Below are 19,327 nucleotides of genomic sequence, written 5' to 3'. Positions count from 1 at the left end.
TGAACAACAGAAAGCAACTAAACGATCGCAGGGGCTCAAAACACAAATTTTGGAAATAAAGATGAGTACCATGCATTTCCATGTTTGAGTTGCATAATTAGTCAATAGCACTATGATGCTGAGTGCTACAGTAGATAACGCACGTCATCCGAGTACTATAGGTTGCGGTATAAATAACAGGTGCGCCAAATCAATATCATTATCGGGATATTCTACAAGTTGCAGTTAAACTCGCCTGGACTTTTACTGGGTCCGCATTCTGCTATTCTCTGCAGCTCTCACTTGAAGAAAGTAGGGATGCGCCTGCACAAGAAAAAGAAACAAACATTAAGACAGACACCTATGTATGCAGTGTCATATAGAGTTTGGCAAGTAAGCCACAATCTGGCATTTATAGATAGATCAATCATATCCACTCCGCTGATTCTTTAGGAGTTCGAGTCACTAAACAATTTCAAGTTCACTCAATCATACTTCTAAGAATGAGAGTTCTTCCAAATTACTTGCACCATTATGTCCATTCTTTAGCTAGACTTATCACTGATTTTTTTTTTATAATTCAGAATCTTCTATTGTCAAGTGATGATTATATTTTACTCGGTCCCTCCAAAAATTTTGGAAACTAAAATTCTCAAAGCAGAAGGAAAAGAATTAAATTAAGTTGCTTAATTGAAAATATGCTGCTGGTAGATGCTGATAAGTTTTATCACAAAGTTGGGCATCAGAAAGACGGTTCTCAATCAGCAGAACAGTTCACTAGAAACTAAAGTAATATCATCACAAGAAAAATGTGTTTAGAATTACTACCATTGCTTCCCGTGCTGTGAGCCTGTCCAGGTGATCATATCGAAGGAGTTTATCAAGAAAATCTATTGCCTGCATCCAATTTTCAGCCAGCGTCATGATGGAAGACTCGAATGGAATGACAGGGTATAAATGCATTGAGGATAATAAAAGCCAAAGGTAATTTCAAAAAGATGATGTGTACAGCATAGTAAAGCTTTAAACAGGGTGCAAAAAGAAACCTCTGGAGAAACAAGATGTTGATTGTCTGCATTGATAAATTTAGACCATGGTTTCCTGCTGTGTCTGCAGAACATAGAACAAGCATAAGATACTTTGTGAAAAATGCAGGATTTTAACCTTTTCATTAGAAGTGAAGTAACTCCCATATAGCCAATGATACCACGTCTACATGAAAAAAAAAGAACACAAACGTACCTCCCAACAAGAGCATCAAGCTGTGGATCAAGCTCTAAGCGGTACTTGTTTAGATATGCATTAAGTTCATCGGTACCAAGTACCTGGAAAAACAAAGAATCAACTCCAATCCAACCTATATCCATCCTCAACAAGAATACTATAATGCACAACAAATACTAATTATATTTCCACGTATAACTATCCATTTGTCTCCACTATGAATTATTAAATCATGTAACTCCATCCATCTTGAACTCCAATTTCCCTTCAGTACTGATGGAGCCAGATTTAATAAGGGTTTGGTCTACTGTGTTTTTCTTAAATTCCAACTTCAGGTAAAGTTGAGTCTAACTTGGATTTATTTTCAACTTAATGTTTTTCATTAAATTGTTGTGATTATTTATGCATGCTACAGTTGTGCTCCTACCTAAAATAGTTGGTGAGTCTATATAGAGACTCTGTGACAATTTGGCTGCACTGAGCACAAAGTGGGATGGGTGTAGACCATGGAAAACAGAAAGATCTGGTATCTAGGCGAGAAAGTGAAATCAGATAGGAACAACACTATTTTGAAATAGATTGTGATCCACAATGAACAAAATGACCATATCAAGACCTCCCAGTTGCATAATTTTAGTCAATCAGCTAAGTGTTGAGAATGAAGTTATAGGCTTCATTTTTTTTTCCAATTTAATATCTAGCTAATAGACATGCATGCCAATAGAAGAGATCTAAGACCATTGCAGTAAAATTGAGTTCCAATTCATAGAAAGATATTTCATGAAACCAAGTTGAGTGCAAATATATCATGGTCAGAAATAAATCATGGGTCAGACCGCTATACATTGGCACAAAACCTGTTCTGAGTCTAACTTTCCGGTGAAATTCCTTCCTGTAGATGCTCCAGGTAGAATTTCCCTTTCGAGATAAAATCAAAGCAGGATTTCAATTGATGAGAGAAGGGGGAAAAGGAAGAAAATGATAGATCAGAGCAAAGATGGGTACAGTCCACCAGCAAAAAAGAACTTTATGTCCAAATAATTTCTCATCAAGCCCCTTTGTGTCGACCACTGAGCACCCCTTCTCTTTAAATTAATCTAACATCGGATGCAATTCAAATTATCTGTTGGAAATAACAGGCACAAAGAAGCTGGCAAATTAGATTTCAATTAGGACCTAATAAGCTAAACCAAGGGAAAAGCCAAGTAAATCCAATAAGATTAGGCATACAGATAATCAACTTGAAGTTCCACAGAAAATATAAAATAAGGTTAGCATGTATGTGCACTATGATTAAATTTTTCGATCAAGATTCATACAAGGGTAGGCAGGCCAAACACTATCCCAATATCTGGCCCATGAGGTGTAATGCTGATCAAATAATGGATTGCATATGGTTATGTTCCCTTTCAACCAATAATAGAATCATTTTCAATACGAACTTTGCCACTACCACATCAAGGACAATAGACAAGGAAAAAGAAGATAGATAATTCTTGGTGTCATACAATCTTAATACAATTAAACCGATGTAGATTGAGATGGGCCACAACAACTCGCAAATGCCCAAATTTCTCTAGAGTATGTGTTTGAGGCCCCATAATCAATCAGATTCAAGTAAAGGTTTGCTTGGATCAGCTAGGATAAACAAATCCTGTTGATCATAGCCAGTCCCACCCATTGTGGCAGATATTCACCAAACTGAGTCAGACGATTATCAATCTTCCAAGACTACCTGATCCATCGAATCCTGTCTGATCAAAGTGATTTTGAAACTTATCTTGATCTATGAACCTTTTAAAATGTGAATAAAGACAACGAATGATACTGTACTGGCAAGCCCAAAGCATAGGAACACATGACAAATAAGTGGTTGACCATCTAAATGGCTTCGGAAGACAAAAGATGAATGATGAAGAAGAAGAGATAAATAAGGAAAAAGGTCTGGCTGATAAATATCCTAATCAGATTAAAATGTCTAAACAAAGGAAAATTATGCCACAAGTAGATGCAGTTCCGGGAATCACCATGTAATGAAGCTCATGGATAAAGCCTCATGGTATACTAGCTAAAATGGATGGTAGGTCCACATGAGCAATTCGCTAAATGAGATGTCACAAAAAATTTATAAGATAATCCAATTACATCTTCAACAAATAAGTGGAACCCATATTTGTGGTTTGACACCTTATAATTAGGTCAAGTCTTTATCAACTTCAATATCCAAAACTATAATAAGTTGTCATCTTGTACACATTTCTGATCAGTATCAGATATTTATTTGTCTAACAGTAGATTTTCGGAAAGAATCAACATACAAGCATGACATTTTTTTATTGAAGGCAATGTATATACTGCAATGTGTAACTTCACATCTAAAACGAAAACAACAGAATATAATTGATTGTTACCTTAGCAATTTTAACAAGCTGATCATGATTGTCATGACCATAGAAGAATGGTTCCTTGCGAAATATCTGTGATTAACCAGCAGACATATGTTTACCATATCCGATTTTTTGGAAGATGGAATCGGATAGTACAGAACAAGCTAATAGTATTTAAAAGAATAAAGCATTTCATTAGATCGATTTTCCCACTTACCATTCCAGCAAACATACAACCAAGACTCCACATGTCCAAGGAGTAGTCATAATCTTGCAAGTCAACCAGGAGCTCCGGACCCTTAAAGTATCTGGATCCCAACCAATTCATTAAATTTCTTCAATTGAGATTAAACATGAGGATATTGTATATTCACCAAGATCCCTAATAGAAATTTATTTTAAATTTCATCATTTTGTTTATACAAGATCATAGAATTTCACATTTACAAAGAAATGCCAAAATAGAGCTGGTGCCCAAGCCAAATTACATTTGTAATGACAGAGCAGCAGTTCCAGATATTTGGGACTATTTTAATGTACAAAACATGGTACAGTTGGACTTCAGATTGTCTTGTTTACAATGTTAAAAAAATCTAAAAAGCATCGAAGGATGCCACTTTCTTGGAAACTCAAATGTGAGACATCAGTCAAGAACCTCCAGCAAGTTATAAAAGAAGAGTAACTAAGACAGAAGATGCACCTAATTATAAATTAGATCTATGTATAATGAAGTAAACCAATCTTCCTTCTTATTTCTTAATATCATTTACCTTTCTATTTAACAAAAAGGTAATTACTCATTTTGATATCAAGATTGACCTTTTTGCTAAATATAAAATTACTAGAGCTCCTGACTCCGAAAAAAGGCAATAAGCCATTCTTATGTCAGCAGGAGGCAAGGTTCAGGTAACCTATTGAACTTAGGTTTTTTTCTTAGGTACACATATGTGAGAGGATATACTCATGTAAGGATTTTGCCATACATCAGAAAATGGTTTGCCTCTGGTGGTAAAACATCATGGAGCCTGAAACAAGCTAAACATGGAAATGACTGTCTGGTTGACAAAACTAAACCAATTGTAGTTATTCACTAACCAATTGTTTTTCGAAAAGAACATCAAAATACACCTTGGAAATGGCTGTCTGGCTAAAAAGTTAAATCACGAAGATTACGACATATTCTAGCTCGTTCTTTTAATAGAGGCTGCAGAGGACAAAAAAGTAATGGATTTATCAATATTGGTCAGCGTCCATAATATCAATTGATCTTTCCACAAAAGTGCTCTCATAATTCAAAAACAGGAACCTCTAGAGTCTAGATGTAAATTGTGGTTCCTAAGTCATCGCATTTGTGAATAAACAAAAAAGTTGCGTGTAAATCTCTTTTTTGGGTATTAGATGTGAATATTTCAGGATGACTTTTAACAAAAGTAACATATTTCTTCTAATCCCTGCTTTGTAATACATATCTTGTAGGATTTTACCCATAATATGTTCTGATAATCAATGATAATTGCAATTGCCTTGCTAAGGAATATAGGCACCCAGCATGCTATGGAATATACTGCTGATGCTGTTTAAGATAGTCAGTCACATGCACATGTCTGATGCCCTTATATGGGCATATCAGCATGCCTTGTGACAGCACACAGTCTGCATGACATGCACTAACCCAAATAGGCAATTGGCAATAATTACTACTGCCTACGACCCATCCTATATTTATAAATGCAGATAGATTAAACATGACAATTATCTTACGCATAAGATAATATTTTTTTATAGTCAATTGCAAGGATCATCTAAACTTTAGCATGCCAAACCTACCTTGAAGCTACACGAACATTGTACTCCTTGTTAGGATGGTAGAACTCAGCAAGTCCCCAGTCTATTAACCGGAGTTTGCGCAGCTCATGATCTATCATAACATTATGTGGCTTGACATCTCGATGCATGATTCCTTGAGAATGACAGTAATCTAGTGCCTGGAAGTACAAAAGGTTAGAAAAGCAGTATAAAACTCACAAGTCAAATGAAGAACAATAAATCATGTGGTAGCATCAAAGAGAGCAATTAGAATTACTTGAGTAAAACAGAAGCAGCACAACAATATCATGGTTGTACAAGTTCAAAATTGTTTGCAGCATCAGTTACGCACTTGTACTTTTTCTCTTCTGTAGCTAAAATATTTACTAAGCAACAATGCTTGCTCATTGCATTCGCAAATGGGCTCACTGAAAGACCAAAATATGTATCCTTCTTGTTGTTTCATAAATCTATAAGATTAAAGGAGAAATTCAGAAGTTTAAAGATCACCGCTAGATCAGGAAGAAGCCAATTTTCATAAAAAAAAACAAAGACAACAGGCAGTAATATCTTTCTCAAGAATGCATTAACTAAAAAAACTTATGATTATAACTCATGCTCATAATTCTGCAGTATGATAACTTATATAACCCTAAAAGACAATGGGTATCAAACCAGATAGCCCCCCAACACTTGGTGGCTATGCTTAAGATTATTCCAATACCTAGAAGCTCTGCAGGCAATGAAAATAAGACCAAGTTGGCTAAAATCCTTTTTAAAACTCCAAACTGCTCTTAGTGATATCCCAATCCCTGTGATTAGAAACAAGATTTTCTAATCTTCTGGTAGTCTGAAACTCAATCTCCTATCCTGATTATCAACACACATTAGCCTTCATCTAACAGGATCCAATAATGAAGCAGGGAAAAAACACTAGCAGCATATGGGATCACCAACCAATAAAACTTTATTAAGAGTGGCACATCAAGCAGTTACCTATGATATAAAGCATCGAACTGCCTTTTTCTGCAATGACATTCACCAACCTCTATGCTCCTTCTTAACCTGATCCTTCTAGTCATCAAATGAACTATCATCATAAGCAAATGATAAACCCATGCAACAAGCCTTTATAAAGAGAAACACATTACTGAATGTCCTCCAGTTGCAAGAACCAACATTTAATTTGCTGCTGCTTCCATGAATTCCACCAGACTTCAAACTCCATAGTAACCATCTCCTCCCATTAGTTAATTCTAGTTATCAAACAGACTACGGAATCCAGGTGACAGACCCATTTTAAAGCCCAAAAAATACCCTAGGTGACAGACCTATCTTAAAGGACAAACAATGCCCTACACACCTAAGCCGTGAGCGATAAACTAAAAATAATAATTTCAAATATATTTCTTAATCTGTTACAATTCAATATACCTTACATATTATAGTTGAAACAAGTAACATTGATAGTTGAAAACAATTGGAGAAGATATTACAGTTTCTACTTTGTTGAAGTAATTAGACTCTCAAAAAAAAGAGTGTACAATTATTATAGGTATCAATGTTATCTTAGCCAACTAATATGCAAATGCTAAACTGCAAGGAAGATATATACATTGACTTAACACATGAACTTAATCATCCTTGTTAGGACATATGAATACAAATGTCAACATCATGGTCTAGGCAAGTTACATTGTAGGCTAGCTGAGACACCCAAGTTAGTTTCTTGAATAACAATTTCTTCATTCACACGTCTATTTCCAATGGTTTAGACATGCAGATTAGTTATCTGTAGGGCATGTTTGGTTGCACAGATAACTTCACAAAAGAAATTTTTTTAGGAAAACTTTGTTTCTGATGTTCATTTTACAGGGAAGCCCAAAATTTGTGAAAAGCATTTCCAGATTTATAGGAAGTTATCTTTTAGTTTTCTTTTAGTTTGAGAACCACCTGCTTATGACTTTTAGTTTTTCTTGCATCTCAAACATGAAGAAATACAGAAAACAGTTTTCATTTTCTTTCCCTGAAATTCAACCAACTCATATACAATTTCAAGGAAAAGAGTTTTTAGTGGAAAAATGCATTCTCCATTTTCCTTGCGAACAAACTAAACCTGAAGTATTCGCACCCATGCTGCACTTCAAAACCTTAATGTTCAATGATCAGCAATAAAGATGTGAGGTTACTAAGCTGTCATGAGTTAACTATGCCCATTATGATTTGTGAAATACATCACTTTTTACAGAATATTTAGCATTCACAAATTTTGATATCTCAGGAGATGAGCATGTAAAAAGATGCATGCATGGTCATATTGAAAAATGATCCAGATAATAAACCTTAAGAAGTTCGTAGATATAGTATCGTATGTCATAATCCGACAGTGTAGGGTACAAGACTTTGAAGTCTGTACTGTTAACATATTCAAATATCAAGCTGGGAGTTTTTGATTGCTGATCTCTGACAATATCAAAAAGCTTCACAACATTTGGACCACCACAAAGGTTCTGAAGTATTTTAATCTCCCTCTTGATCTGCAAACGGAGACAAGAAAAATAAGTTCAACAGAACAATGTAAAAACACCAGTTCAGCCAAAAGTTTTTACAAATGGTGGTGTAATTGCAGGAACTGATAAAACATGACAATAAAACACTAACAGCTAGTTTAAGAAAAGAACAGGAAGGAAGGACATTCCAATTAAATAATATGTGAAAGAAGAAAATTTCTTGATGGAAATCATAGGCAAGAATTCTGTTACTGTGGAAAATAGGGCCATGAATCAATGTTAAACCAATCACTCTCATCCAGAGGGTATAACAAAGAAAGTCAAAAATCCTTGTAATTATAATATACAAATCCCCATCAGAAAACATCACAATATAATTTGTTTCATGTGAATGTGAATATTTTGAAAATGGATACACTTAATTTGAAGATCTTGGAGTGAGCGACAAAAATAATGAAGAAATAAATTATCCAGTAAATCCACAAAATTTTTGAACAAAAAAAAACTGTGAAACACATAAAATTCTTTGTCCTTCATCATAGTACTAGAGAGATATCAAATGGGAGAATCAGTTTTATAAATTCATGTAGTCTCTCTTTTCCCAGACATATTAAGCAAAGACAAGAAGAAGAAAAAAAACAAGACAGTATCAAATCATGAGAATAACAACGAAATTCACTATTAATTTGATCTTCAAGCCATCTACTGCAAACTCATGACATGGATTGTCAGCTGACACCCTTCTTTTGGAGTTTTGGTGCAGCTGATGCATTTCATAGGTCAAGATTTTTCAACTTCATTGTTATAAAGAAAAGAGAGTTCTATATGATGCATATGTAAGAAGATAGTTTCAAATGGTACATACATATGATCAATCCTACTTTCTATTGGCTTAACCTAACTTCCAGGTGCACATCAGAATCTGACTGCATGTCAATCACATAAGGCATCTAAATGATACTTTTCTCTATCAGGCTACTATGTTATTAACAAATAAAAGGATAGATCTCATTTTCTAGCAATGAAATAAGAAAAAAGTACCTATAGGGCTTTACAGAAAGAAAAACTAAAGATAATTAACAAAATAATAGAACAATGGATATCAGCATATGAATCAATACCTTTTTTTTCTTAACAGGCTTCAGGATCTTGATAATGCACCGTTCATTATTGGTTATATTTATGCCTTCAAAGACCTCACTGTACTTCCCTCTTCCAACTTTTCGCACAACCTCATAATCATCTTGATTTCTGAAGAAAAGTATAGTTTGAACCTCATTCAGCATATTTCTTTTCTCTTCCAACCGAATATGAAATATTACTGCTTGTTCTTGTCATTGGTAATGAACATGAAGATCTGAAGAAACCACCACACACACAACAGTTTTTGAAACTGTTTAGTGTTTAGTGATCAGTTTTACAAAAATTCTTAGCAGCTTAGTACACATACTATGAACATGTGCAAGAATCCAAAAAGATAATCAACAGGACAAAGTGCATGAAGCTTCTGTCAACCTTGAGGTATAATCCTCTAATCCAAAACTACCACTACAATATCAATATAAAAAAAATATGCAAGCACACATATTAAGAAAGAATAGAACATATCATACAACATCAGAAATGGCATCAAAAACCTCAAGGATGGTATAATCACTGAATGTAATTATCTTTAATTTATTTCCCGAACAATTAGAAGTTTTCCCCGATCATTAATTTATTTCCCAAACAATTAGAAGTTTTCCCCGATCACAGTAATGAGTTCGTGTGGGAATGTATGAACTATGAAGATGACAAAAAAGCTGCAAAACCATGTAGCTGACTCTAGAAGGAAGTATCTTCAATTTTCAAAGTATTGTTGCCAAACAATTTTGATCTTCCATGATCAGAGTAGCTTCAATTAGCAAAGAAAAATCTGAATTGAGAATCTGACTTTGATCTTCTAAAACTTGGTCAGTTACTAGAACTGTCAAATTGTTTGGTTAACCTTACAAGAACCAGCAACCACTAATTCTGCACCATGAGACCATTCATATTGTGAGTTGTGCTAAGGTCAGAACAAATTTCATGAGTGGTTCTGTAAATATTATTGTCACAAAGTCAAGCAGACCTGCTAGTCTCCAGATAAATAGTAAAATATATTGATGCTATCACACTAGTAAATCTTCTATAACCATTCCTCGCTTTATGAAGTCTACTGTTTTTGTTTGATAAGAATTACCCAATAAACCGATATATCAGCACTTCTATCTTAATTCTTTATTCTTTATATTCTCCTATCAGAGTTATTAGTTGAGAAATGGAAAAGAAATAGACTTGGGAGCTCATAAAATTATTCTGTTAGGTCATATTTGCTGCCATTCTATTCCACCATGTCAGATTCCTTGTGTTCTCTACAGACTCAAAACTAGTTTCTCTATAAGCCCCACAAACATATAGCCAATGCTTGGAATAAGAAGATAGATTGCCACAATTCACAAAGTAACCTTTGTTATTTGGGTCACGATCTTTAAGGAACCATAGTGATCCTGTATCAAGTATAAAACACTTTATAAGCAATTTACAACAAAAATATCTATGATGAAGAACAATTAATAAGCAGGATTGACACCATCCATTACCACCTATGATCTCCTAATCTGAAATAAACATATCTGATATACTACTAGTTACCCCAGGAAAATTTTGGTGCCTTTGGTCTCCTATATGCTCTTCTTTCTTGATGATGGCTAAAAGCAACAGGCCCCCTTGACAACCAATAATAACTAGACACAATTGAGTATCCCAATAGCCAACAATCACTGAGTGGCTCGACTCGACTGTGATGCCTCCTAACTACCTCCCCATTCAACCTGAAGGAAACAATATTTGACAAGGGCGACATGCCATTAGAGGCTGCCTCTCACCCACACACATGCGGGCAGGCAGGCATTGAATCTCTGAGATAAAGGGGAACCCTTCCTACAGGTATAAAGGAAGCTGACCATCTTGATCAAAGGACCTTCCTCTTCCTGCTCACCTCCATGTTCTTCACCTCTTTCCCTACATTTCCTGCTACAATCACCACCAGTCACTGACTTTGTCATGGAGGGCGTTTCTCTTCTCCTCCTTTGTGATTGCAGGTGAAGGATCTCACATGAATTACGCACCAAACAACTTGTATCCAAGATGGAGATCTCCTGGAGTGTATGAAGGCCAGGTCGGCTCCTCTCTCCTATTCCTCAGTTGACCAAAAAGACCTAATTTTTCTCTTGAGGTCCAGTTTTCCTTTTCTTGCAACCCTTCCTTGCATCTAAACTCATGTATTGCTCCCTATTCAACCAAGAACAACGAAAAAGATAATATCAACAGACGAGAAAAGAACACGCAACATCTAGATTGAAGATTATGATGGAAAATCATCAATCGATACGCCAGACGCGCTAGAAGCACGCCTCCGTGAACCGGCTAAATTGGTTCCAGATCAAGAAAGAGAGCGCCCAAAAGAGGGAAAACATAACCTAGGGCTAATTCTGCGCTAGGGTTCAGATAATCCAGCTCTTACCCCCACTGGACGGTGAGCGACTCGTAATCCCAGTACTCCTTGGGCCGGAGGACGTTGACGTCGGTGTATACCCGGGCTTTCGACATGGCTAGACCGCCTACAACTCTACCGAGATGTCGCCCGTCACGGAGGCGAGAGCCAAAGGGCAGAAAGAGAGCGGGCGTGCTATAAGCAAGGAGGACGTAGCTTCTACGAGCGGAGCCGAGAGGAAATCGAGGAAGGGTCGGCCGACGCCGATGTGGCGAGCACGAGCGCGACCAGAAGGCCGATACAGGTCGGGTTCGGGCCAGCCGCGTCGGTGGTGCGACCCACCGAATCTGAAGTGGCCGAAACAAGGGACGGCGTGCTAGAGATAAAATTCCGACACGTGATAAGGCGTCTCTCACACTTGTAAGCATTTGCTTTCCATTTGCCAACCCCGTTCGCACGTGTGTGTATGAGTTTGAAGGTGACGCGAGCCGAGGCGGGCCCAGTTCACCGGAAAGCCGAATAGCGATGGTTAAAATACTGGACCCTCAGTCTTTTGGGGTCTGTTGTTAGGTATCACCTTGGGCTGGGCCCATATACCTTCTTAGTGATACGGATTGAGTGCGGCAACAGAATTGACGGTCGGGATCATCTGGGTTATTTTAGTGGGCTGCTTCGTTGGAGTACCAAAAGCCTCTCAAACGGACCTCCCGTGCGCCAATCACGATCTCGCGAGGTCGTTACAGGGCGGCCGTACCACACGCGACTCGCTCCTCCTTTTTGCTCGCCTCGCTTCCTGCCTTCCCGTGATAAAAAAGAGGCGAGCGGGCGAGCGTATAGGCTATGAAACTGTAGAGATTGGCGAAGGCCGCAGAACAAAGAAAGCAAGAGGAGAAGAAGAAGGCGAAGCGATATGAGCGGCCTCTTCTTAAACAACGGCGGCCGGAGTGCGCACCGCCTCCTGGTCCACCATCTTCGGGCTCCGCCCTCAGGCGACCTCTCCAAGCCCTCAATGTCGCACGCGAGGGCGTACGTACGATCCTACCCCTTGTCATACAAGCCCAGGAAATCGTCCTTGCGGGTCTCCCCCACTGTTTCTTTCCTCCTTTCTCATCCCTCCGCTTCCACCGTCGCCGCTGCTTCTTCGGCGTCAACTTCTTCTTTTCTTCGGAACGGGTTTGTGGGTTGGTACCTAGGCATGATCGAATCGCGCCCGGTTCTCACCAAGAGCCTCACCGCCGCAGCCATTTTCGCCGCCGCTGACATCTCCTCTCAGGTTCTTTTGTCGGCCTGCCCTCCATTTTGTATCCGTTTTCGCAGAAATTTTGCCTTTTTCTTATTGGTGATTTGCTTGTTGCAATTGATTCGGCATGTTACAGATTAGGTTTTTCTATTATCATTGTCCCTGGGGAAACTGAACAGTGCAATGCACTGAGTGGTTGTTAATCTTGGGCTCCATTGGCTGGTGGGGTTGCCAAAGAATATGTCTCCTTAAGATTTTAGGGCCTAGTTTCTTGATGTAATAGCTAACAAGGATCGACTATTTCATGTGTATTTTTATGTCTTTCAGCGGTTTATGTGCCTTAGACGCTGAATACTATGCAAGCCTTTGTTTGTTGATGTCTTTACATTAGATCATTCATGTGAAGATCATGAGTTGTCAACTGTGTTAACAGATTGCTTATCACTTAATAGAAAACACTGGAAGAAAGTAGATAGTGATCAGGCCTTTGTGTATTTCTGTGATAGAAAGGCTTCAGAAAAGGTCTGGATTCTATTTTTAAGATTAAGCAACATACAAGTAGAAGGCTCTTATCTCTCATTCTAATACGTAGCAGAAGTTTATAGCTAAAAGAGCTTAATTTAGACTTGCTTTTTATTGATCTGATGAAAGATCGTCGATGTGATTAATGATGTAGCAATTACTAGTGCTAAAACAATGAGCGAGATATCTTAAGCAGGAACTTTTAACACTCTGCAATAATTGTGGATAAATTTTGAATAAAATTACAGTCCATACTCAGGATGATGTTTGACATTGTATATGTACAATTTGCCACTAGCACTAGTTTTACCGACGATAACAAAATAGATCAAATTCCAATTAGAGCATTGAAACCAAAATATAGAACTAAAATTTTTAAAAATAAGTAGGAGCAAGTTAGACTATATTGAATGTGAATTTCATAATGTGTAAGAAATGAAAGCATCAAAAAAGAAAACGAAACGAAAACATAAGTTTCGTTGTAATATTTTGTCAAGAACCAGAAGAAGTAAAACCATTTGATATATCCATGTAAGTTTCATGAAGAAGAGTTCTGAACAGTATAGTGCTATCAAACAAGAATGATATAGCTAAGTGGCGACAGACTTTTGATGTGGTCTAGGAGTTATGCATCTCTAGGTTGCCATTAATTAATTGGCAAGTTTGTAAGAGAACTTGTCTTATCAAACATGCTTTATGTACTAACAAAAGTGCTAGTAAGAAAAGAAAATATTAAGAAGGTTATTATATTCTATTTCTTATGGCTTAACCATGGTTTCATTCTCAACCATGCTGTGCCTGTCCCACTATTTCATACTATAGCTAGTTAACTTTTTGATTTGTTCAGCCAAAAACCATATTAAAATTCTTTGTGCTGCTGATATTTAAAATGTTGAGATGGAGCACTGATATTATGAGGAAAGTCAGACAACAAAGTATTGAATCCTTTGAAGCCAGAGGTAGCAATAGTTGGCGATAAGATCGAAGGAGAATCATCATCTAAGATGCTATAAACTTGCCTAAAACCCATAATTGCACATAAAGCGAGAAGTGTCTTCTTTATCTTCTGTTGCTGAAATCTGTTTTGATATTTGAATTCTGTGTGCATATAGCTGGATTCTTCCAAGTTCATGACTTGATTTTTTTAGGTTGCTTCTTCAAAGTATTAATCTGACTACAGCTGTTTTGAGCTTTGCTACTATACCATGAATTATGCTCTGAAATATACAGCTTAAATAAAGCTGCCAAATTTGTGGATTGATGAATCATAGTGCTGATTGACAAGGTGAAATTTACTATTGACTATCATTAGTCTGTTTGAAGTTTATATGTGGTGATAATTTTCTATTGGTCAAATTTCATGGGAAATAAGAAAATGACAAGGAAAAATCACATTAGATAACAGAACAAGGGTATATTATTTGGTTCTTAATTAGATGTACGTCTGACTAGAACTGACCCAGGGTCTATGGAGAAATAAGGCCTGAATAGTGTTAGGTTGCTTCTTACTGAAATAATGGATGGATGGCATATAGGTGCGTAGATGATTGTTCTGCCACATCACTGGAAATGTTTTCTTTTCTTTTCTCAGTTTCATTGTATCTAATGTGGTAGTAGAGCACAATGTACCATAGGTTATTGCGCTAATGAGAAAGTTGCTGCAAAACATGAGAAAGTGTTTGATCTGATAATTGGAATAAACTTTTCCTTCATTTATTTTGTAGTCCATGTTGGACTTTGGAAGTTTTTCATATAACAAAATCAACGAAAAGTAAAATTTTCGACAACCATTCTGGGTGCAGATAGCTGTACGGCGGTGTTTGTATAAATTGTCACATAAAACATATTCATCCATGCTTGAATATGAACCAAGTTTGGCATGATGAAGAACCAAATCTTGCCACAAATTTTATTTAGTGATACTCTTTCTGAATTTTACCTGTTTTCTTTAGGAAGTATGAACACAAAAAGAGACCTTAATCTATATCAAACTGGGTATGACTGGAATGAACATGCAAAGCTTGATTGGAAAATTTTCCAAAAGCAATAAGGATGCTGATTGCTGAGAGAGTGCAAAGGTGCATGACGCCATGAAGATTTGCAAGCTACAAGAAAATTAGAAAGAAGTGATGTATAAGGACGACGCAAATAGAAAATTTTCAAGCATCTGACTTTTGCAACTAATTTCATGGTTTATCAGTACTTAATAGATGTCTTGTAAATTACAACATTACTTTTATGTCTATACTCGGTGGTATTATAAAAGAATGAAAAAACACTAGAGTATACACTAGAGTATATATGGCAATTTTTCTCTGAGTAGGTTTCTTTTTTGGTTTGTCTTATAGTTGTCAGATTTTCTTGAATTCCAATATTGAAGCAGTACAAGTCGATTTCACAGAACTTTTCCTAACTTTTGACTAACTTCGCAGATCACCACACTCACTTCTCCTGACAACCTTGATTTGGTTAGAACTCTGCGTATGGCTGGTTATGGGATGATAATTCTTGGACCTTCTTTGCATTTCTGGTACAATTTTGTTGCAAGAATTCTACCAAAACAAGATATGATCACCACTTTGAAGAAGATGCTTCTTGGTCAAACTACTTATGGTCCTTTGATGACTGCTGCATTCTTCTCAGTAAATGCAGTGCTACAAGGTATTGGGACTATTTTCACATAGTGTCAACATAACATTATGCTTTGTCTTTATCATCATGTTTTCTAATCATTGTTAATAGCTTAATCATGATATTATCTAAAGATTTGTTGCTACAATTTTTTGTCTTCATATTTATCTTTATTTTGCTGAAGTGAACATCTCATGGTTTTTTATCTAAACATTTTTTTGTAACTGGCTTCTTAATTATAGCTAAATTACTCCGGTAGTAGACCAATATGCCTTTTGTGTTTTTGGATGTTTTTGGCTTTCGATGAAGATTTAACCAGACCTTAAATTAGCAACTGGATGAACAAGTTAAATTAGATTATAAAGTTAAGACAAAGCTCCCCCCAATTCAGGGTTAAGGGAGAGTTTATGTTCACAGTCTTATCCCTATGAATAAAGAGGTGGTTTCCATGACTCAACCCCTGGTCAACCAGATTGCAAAAGGGACAAACTTATCACTATATCAAGGTTCACCCTCAAACTATGAAGTTAGCTTCATATAGGTAAATTTCTTCCTAATAAACTTACGCATAGCATCATGAGAGATTAAGCAGGGATTAGCCTTTGTTATATCCTGGGATGTCACTAGATCAAATTAGAATAGCAAAGCACTAATATTCAGATCATGAAAATATAGGCATTAATATTGCAAAAAGACCATTGGTGTTATTGCATGTATGTTTATTCTTCTGTCAGCTACATGCTGCTGCTGGTTGTATATGGCTGCTTTATCATTCCCATAGATATGAACTATGAAGTAGAAGATGTAAATTTCTTCTCTGATGGAAAATGATGCAAAAGTTCTTTTCCAAGTCCAAGGTTCATCATGCCAATTACTTGTGAAGTTGTGGTAACAGGGTAAACCCTTTTCATATTTGAAGCAACCCAAGAGCTAATTTTGAATTTAATTTCATATAGGTCATGTAAATAAAACCTGATGCTATTGCTTTGTTTCAAAATAGTCTCAGTTTTATAAGTTGTCTACTAATCCTGTCTAGTGTTGCTGGACAAATTGATAGGTCGTTGTTGTTGGAGCTTGAATTGCTTATCTGTATTATAGCTTTTAACTTGCAATTTAATGCTTAATCAAGTTACATCTGCTTTTTTGCTGGGCTGATGTTTCCTCCGACAGTATGGTAACTTTTCTCAGTCTATTCATATTCCTTTTGTAAATTCAATTAATCTCTGAAGAAATTAACAATACTATTTAATCTAATACAAGCCGATGTGGATCTGACTCTTTTAAACAAATTAGAAATACCAGTCTTACGTGTTGTTGCTCTTTTTCTGATATGTTTTTGACGTCAGGTGAAACCAGGGGCGAGATAATTGCCAGGTTAAAGAGAGACATGTTTCCTACGGTTAAAAGAGGATTTATGTACTGGCCTTTCTGTGATTTCATCACATTTAAATTTGTCCCTGTTCTTTTACAGGTACATATATTCTTGTCTACTTTAACTATCATGCATAGTCTTGAAATATGTCTTCCACTGATACAATAATGCAATTCACTGCCTTTTCAGCCCTTGGTATGCAATTCATTCTCTTTCCTTTGGACAATATACCTCACATACATGGCAAGCCTGCAGAAAGTAAGCATTCAGAAGAATTAAGTGGCAAACTCCTATCAGAATTTGCTGTTCTTTAGGATTATGAATTCAAGTTGAAAATAGGGGCGAAGAGATTTCAAAGAGGCTCAGTTATCACTGTTATTATCTTTAACCTGAACTGGTTGAAATTGCAAACTGTTGTCCGTCGTTTAAATAGTGATGTCAAAGATTATTCAGTTGTTTCTCTAAAGAAATGGTTTTGATTATTGTAATACTGGTGCATCTTTAGGCGGCATCAATATCCTTACTATTGAAATAAAATCCATACATATGTCTAAGATGGCTTTTCCTGTCAATTGTGTGCTGATCTTTCAGAGAACAAATTACTCTATAGAAGGCTGGCCTGTCTAAGATGGCTTTTCCTGTCAATTGTGTGATGATCTTTCAGAGAACAAATTACTCTATAGAAGGCTGGCCTTATTCGTATATTTGGCGGTCAGAATAATTCATGAAACAGAGAACAAAGTGCATGCAGCCTCGCATGCGACATATCTTCCTACTCAGATCGGGCCATTGGCAGCAACTGACCCCTCCATTGTCATTTGACTTTGTACATTCCACTGAGCTACACAATATCTGAAACATACCAACCCAAACCAAAGATATATCTTTTGACATCGCAAACCATAGTGTGACTGATATCAACAAGCCGAGAGGTTGAAAGGGCTTGCATCATCTAGCAATGATCAAACGAACAACGCTAAGAGCATCACATAGACAACAATGTCAATGACTACCAAAAAGTACCAACTTGCTTCAAGTATGTGTTAGTTTAAGCTGCGCAAGGTTGTTTGCCTTTCCTTCTTATACGAGTTCTCTGCTCATCTAAATTGGTTGTCTTCCGATAACTACAATTACATCTCATTACAATTCACAGAGGCAGTCATGCCATGTTGAGGCTCAAGCATCGAGAGAACCAAGGAGGCTGCTTTATCCCATCCTCCCTCATTCGTTCCTCGATCCCATGTTGGAATCTCATATCCCGGACCGGACACTGCCCAGATCCGTTGCTGCTTCGTTTGGTACCACCAGACTGCGTCGAGGATGAAGAAAAGCTTGATCCAGAATCTGAAGTCGATGATGTCTCTTTCCTTTTTCCTCGGGCGCTGCTTCCAGTTGCAAGCGTCAGCTCCAAGTCGCTCTCTCGGTAAGCCTCCACCGTCGTACTCACGTTTCTATCTTTCTTCCCACTGAATTCCCCTGCCGGCAGCTTCAGATCAGGTGTCCGGTTATGTGCATCCGTCTTGTTGGTGTTGTTCATCTCCCTCATCAGCAGCTGCTGAACATGGTACAAATGGTGGAGTTCATGCACCTGGACCGGGCAGCGGAAAAAAACTCAGAATCTCCAGTAACTTCATCCTGATTCGACGGAGTTGTAAGCAGAAGAAGAAGAAGAAGAAGGTACCTGTTGTCTGAAGGTGGCTTCCTGCTTCATGATGGCCATCTTCAAGTACTCTTTGTCATACTGATTCATGTATCTCCCCATTGGCCCTCTGCGGTGTGTTGTTGTGGGATGAATGATCTGTTGAAGTTAAACTCACTGTCAATTATGATGAAGGCTTAATAAACAAGGAAACTGCTTTGATCTTATACATCCATTCTGTCTTCTGTAAGCTGAAGGCCACAGGAGAGCATCACATGCTTTATGATCATGTAAAGGATGTGGACGACTGTCTCATGATCTCCATACTAATTGACAACCTCGAAATTATGACAGAGGAAGCAATCGAGAACATGAGACCTTCACGCAAAATTGCTAGAATGCAGATTAGGATGGGATAAGAAGTGAAACAAGATGAACTCTCAAAAGAATCTTATGATTTGTGACAGAAACATACAAATGAATAAGGGAAGAGGGAATCCTCA

General features: G+C 37.1%; 3 protein-coding genes and 1 long non-coding RNA gene across 5 annotated transcripts; 2 read left to right on the top strand and 2 right to left on the bottom strand.

The window, feature by feature from the left end:
- Positions 1 to 47: 47 nt before the first annotated feature.
- On the bottom strand, positions 48 to 11,651 carry LOC135651879 (casein kinase II subunit alpha-2-like). Its single transcript, XM_065172445.1, has 10 exons — positions 11,451 to 11,651; positions 9,028 to 9,157; positions 7,739 to 7,933; positions 5,418 to 5,575; positions 3,808 to 3,898; positions 3,615 to 3,680; positions 1,222 to 1,304; positions 1,026 to 1,089; positions 808 to 876; positions 48 to 303 (listed from the first exon to the last, which is right to left on the bottom strand). The coding sequence occupies exons 1-10, from the start codon at positions 11,534 to 11,536 to the stop codon at positions 244 to 246; spliced, it is 1,002 nt and encodes a 333-aa protein (XP_065028517.1). The 5' UTR covers positions 11,537 to 11,651; the 3' UTR covers positions 48 to 243.
- A 479-nt stretch (positions 11,652 to 12,130) lies between these two features.
- LOC135650379 (protein SYM1-like) lies at positions 12,131 to 17,739 on the top strand. Its single transcript, XM_065169637.1, has 4 exons — positions 12,131 to 12,693; positions 15,615 to 15,843; positions 17,160 to 17,284; positions 17,375 to 17,739. The coding sequence occupies exons 1-4, from the start codon at positions 12,331 to 12,333 to the stop codon at positions 17,462 to 17,464; spliced, it is 807 nt and encodes a 268-aa protein (XP_065025709.1). The 5' UTR covers positions 12,131 to 12,330; the 3' UTR covers positions 17,465 to 17,739.
- Positions 17,740 to 18,082: 343 nt separating this feature from the next.
- LOC135651114 (uncharacterized) lies at positions 18,083 to 19,053 on the top strand. 2 transcript variants are annotated; one of them, XR_010501737.1, is made up of 3 exons: positions 18,083 to 18,221; positions 18,339 to 18,608; positions 18,672 to 19,053. It is a non-coding gene; the product is annotated as an uncharacterized LOC135651114 (long non-coding RNA). The 2 variants fall into 2 exon arrangements; XR_010501736.1 differs by having other exon boundaries at positions 18,097 to 18,247.
- LOC135651113 (uncharacterized) lies at positions 18,176 to 18,980 on the bottom strand. Its single transcript, XM_065170917.1, has 2 exons — positions 18,867 to 18,980; positions 18,176 to 18,773 (listed from the first exon to the last, which is right to left on the bottom strand). Exons 1-2 carry the CDS (start codon positions 18,945 to 18,947, stop codon positions 18,345 to 18,347), a joined length of 510 nt encoding a protein of 169 aa, XP_065026989.1. The 5' UTR covers positions 18,948 to 18,980; the 3' UTR covers positions 18,176 to 18,344.
- Positions 19,054 to 19,327: the final 274 nt, after the last annotated feature.

Source organism: Musa acuminata, chromosome BXJ3-10 (genome assembly GCF_036884655.1).
Source record: "Musa acuminata AAA Group cultivar baxijiao chromosome BXJ3-10, Cavendish_Baxijiao_AAA, whole genome shotgun sequence".
Classification (NCBI taxonomy): domain Eukaryota; kingdom Viridiplantae; phylum Streptophyta; class Magnoliopsida; order Zingiberales; family Musaceae; genus Musa; species Musa acuminata.
This window is presented reverse-complemented; position numbering and strand designations above follow the sequence as displayed.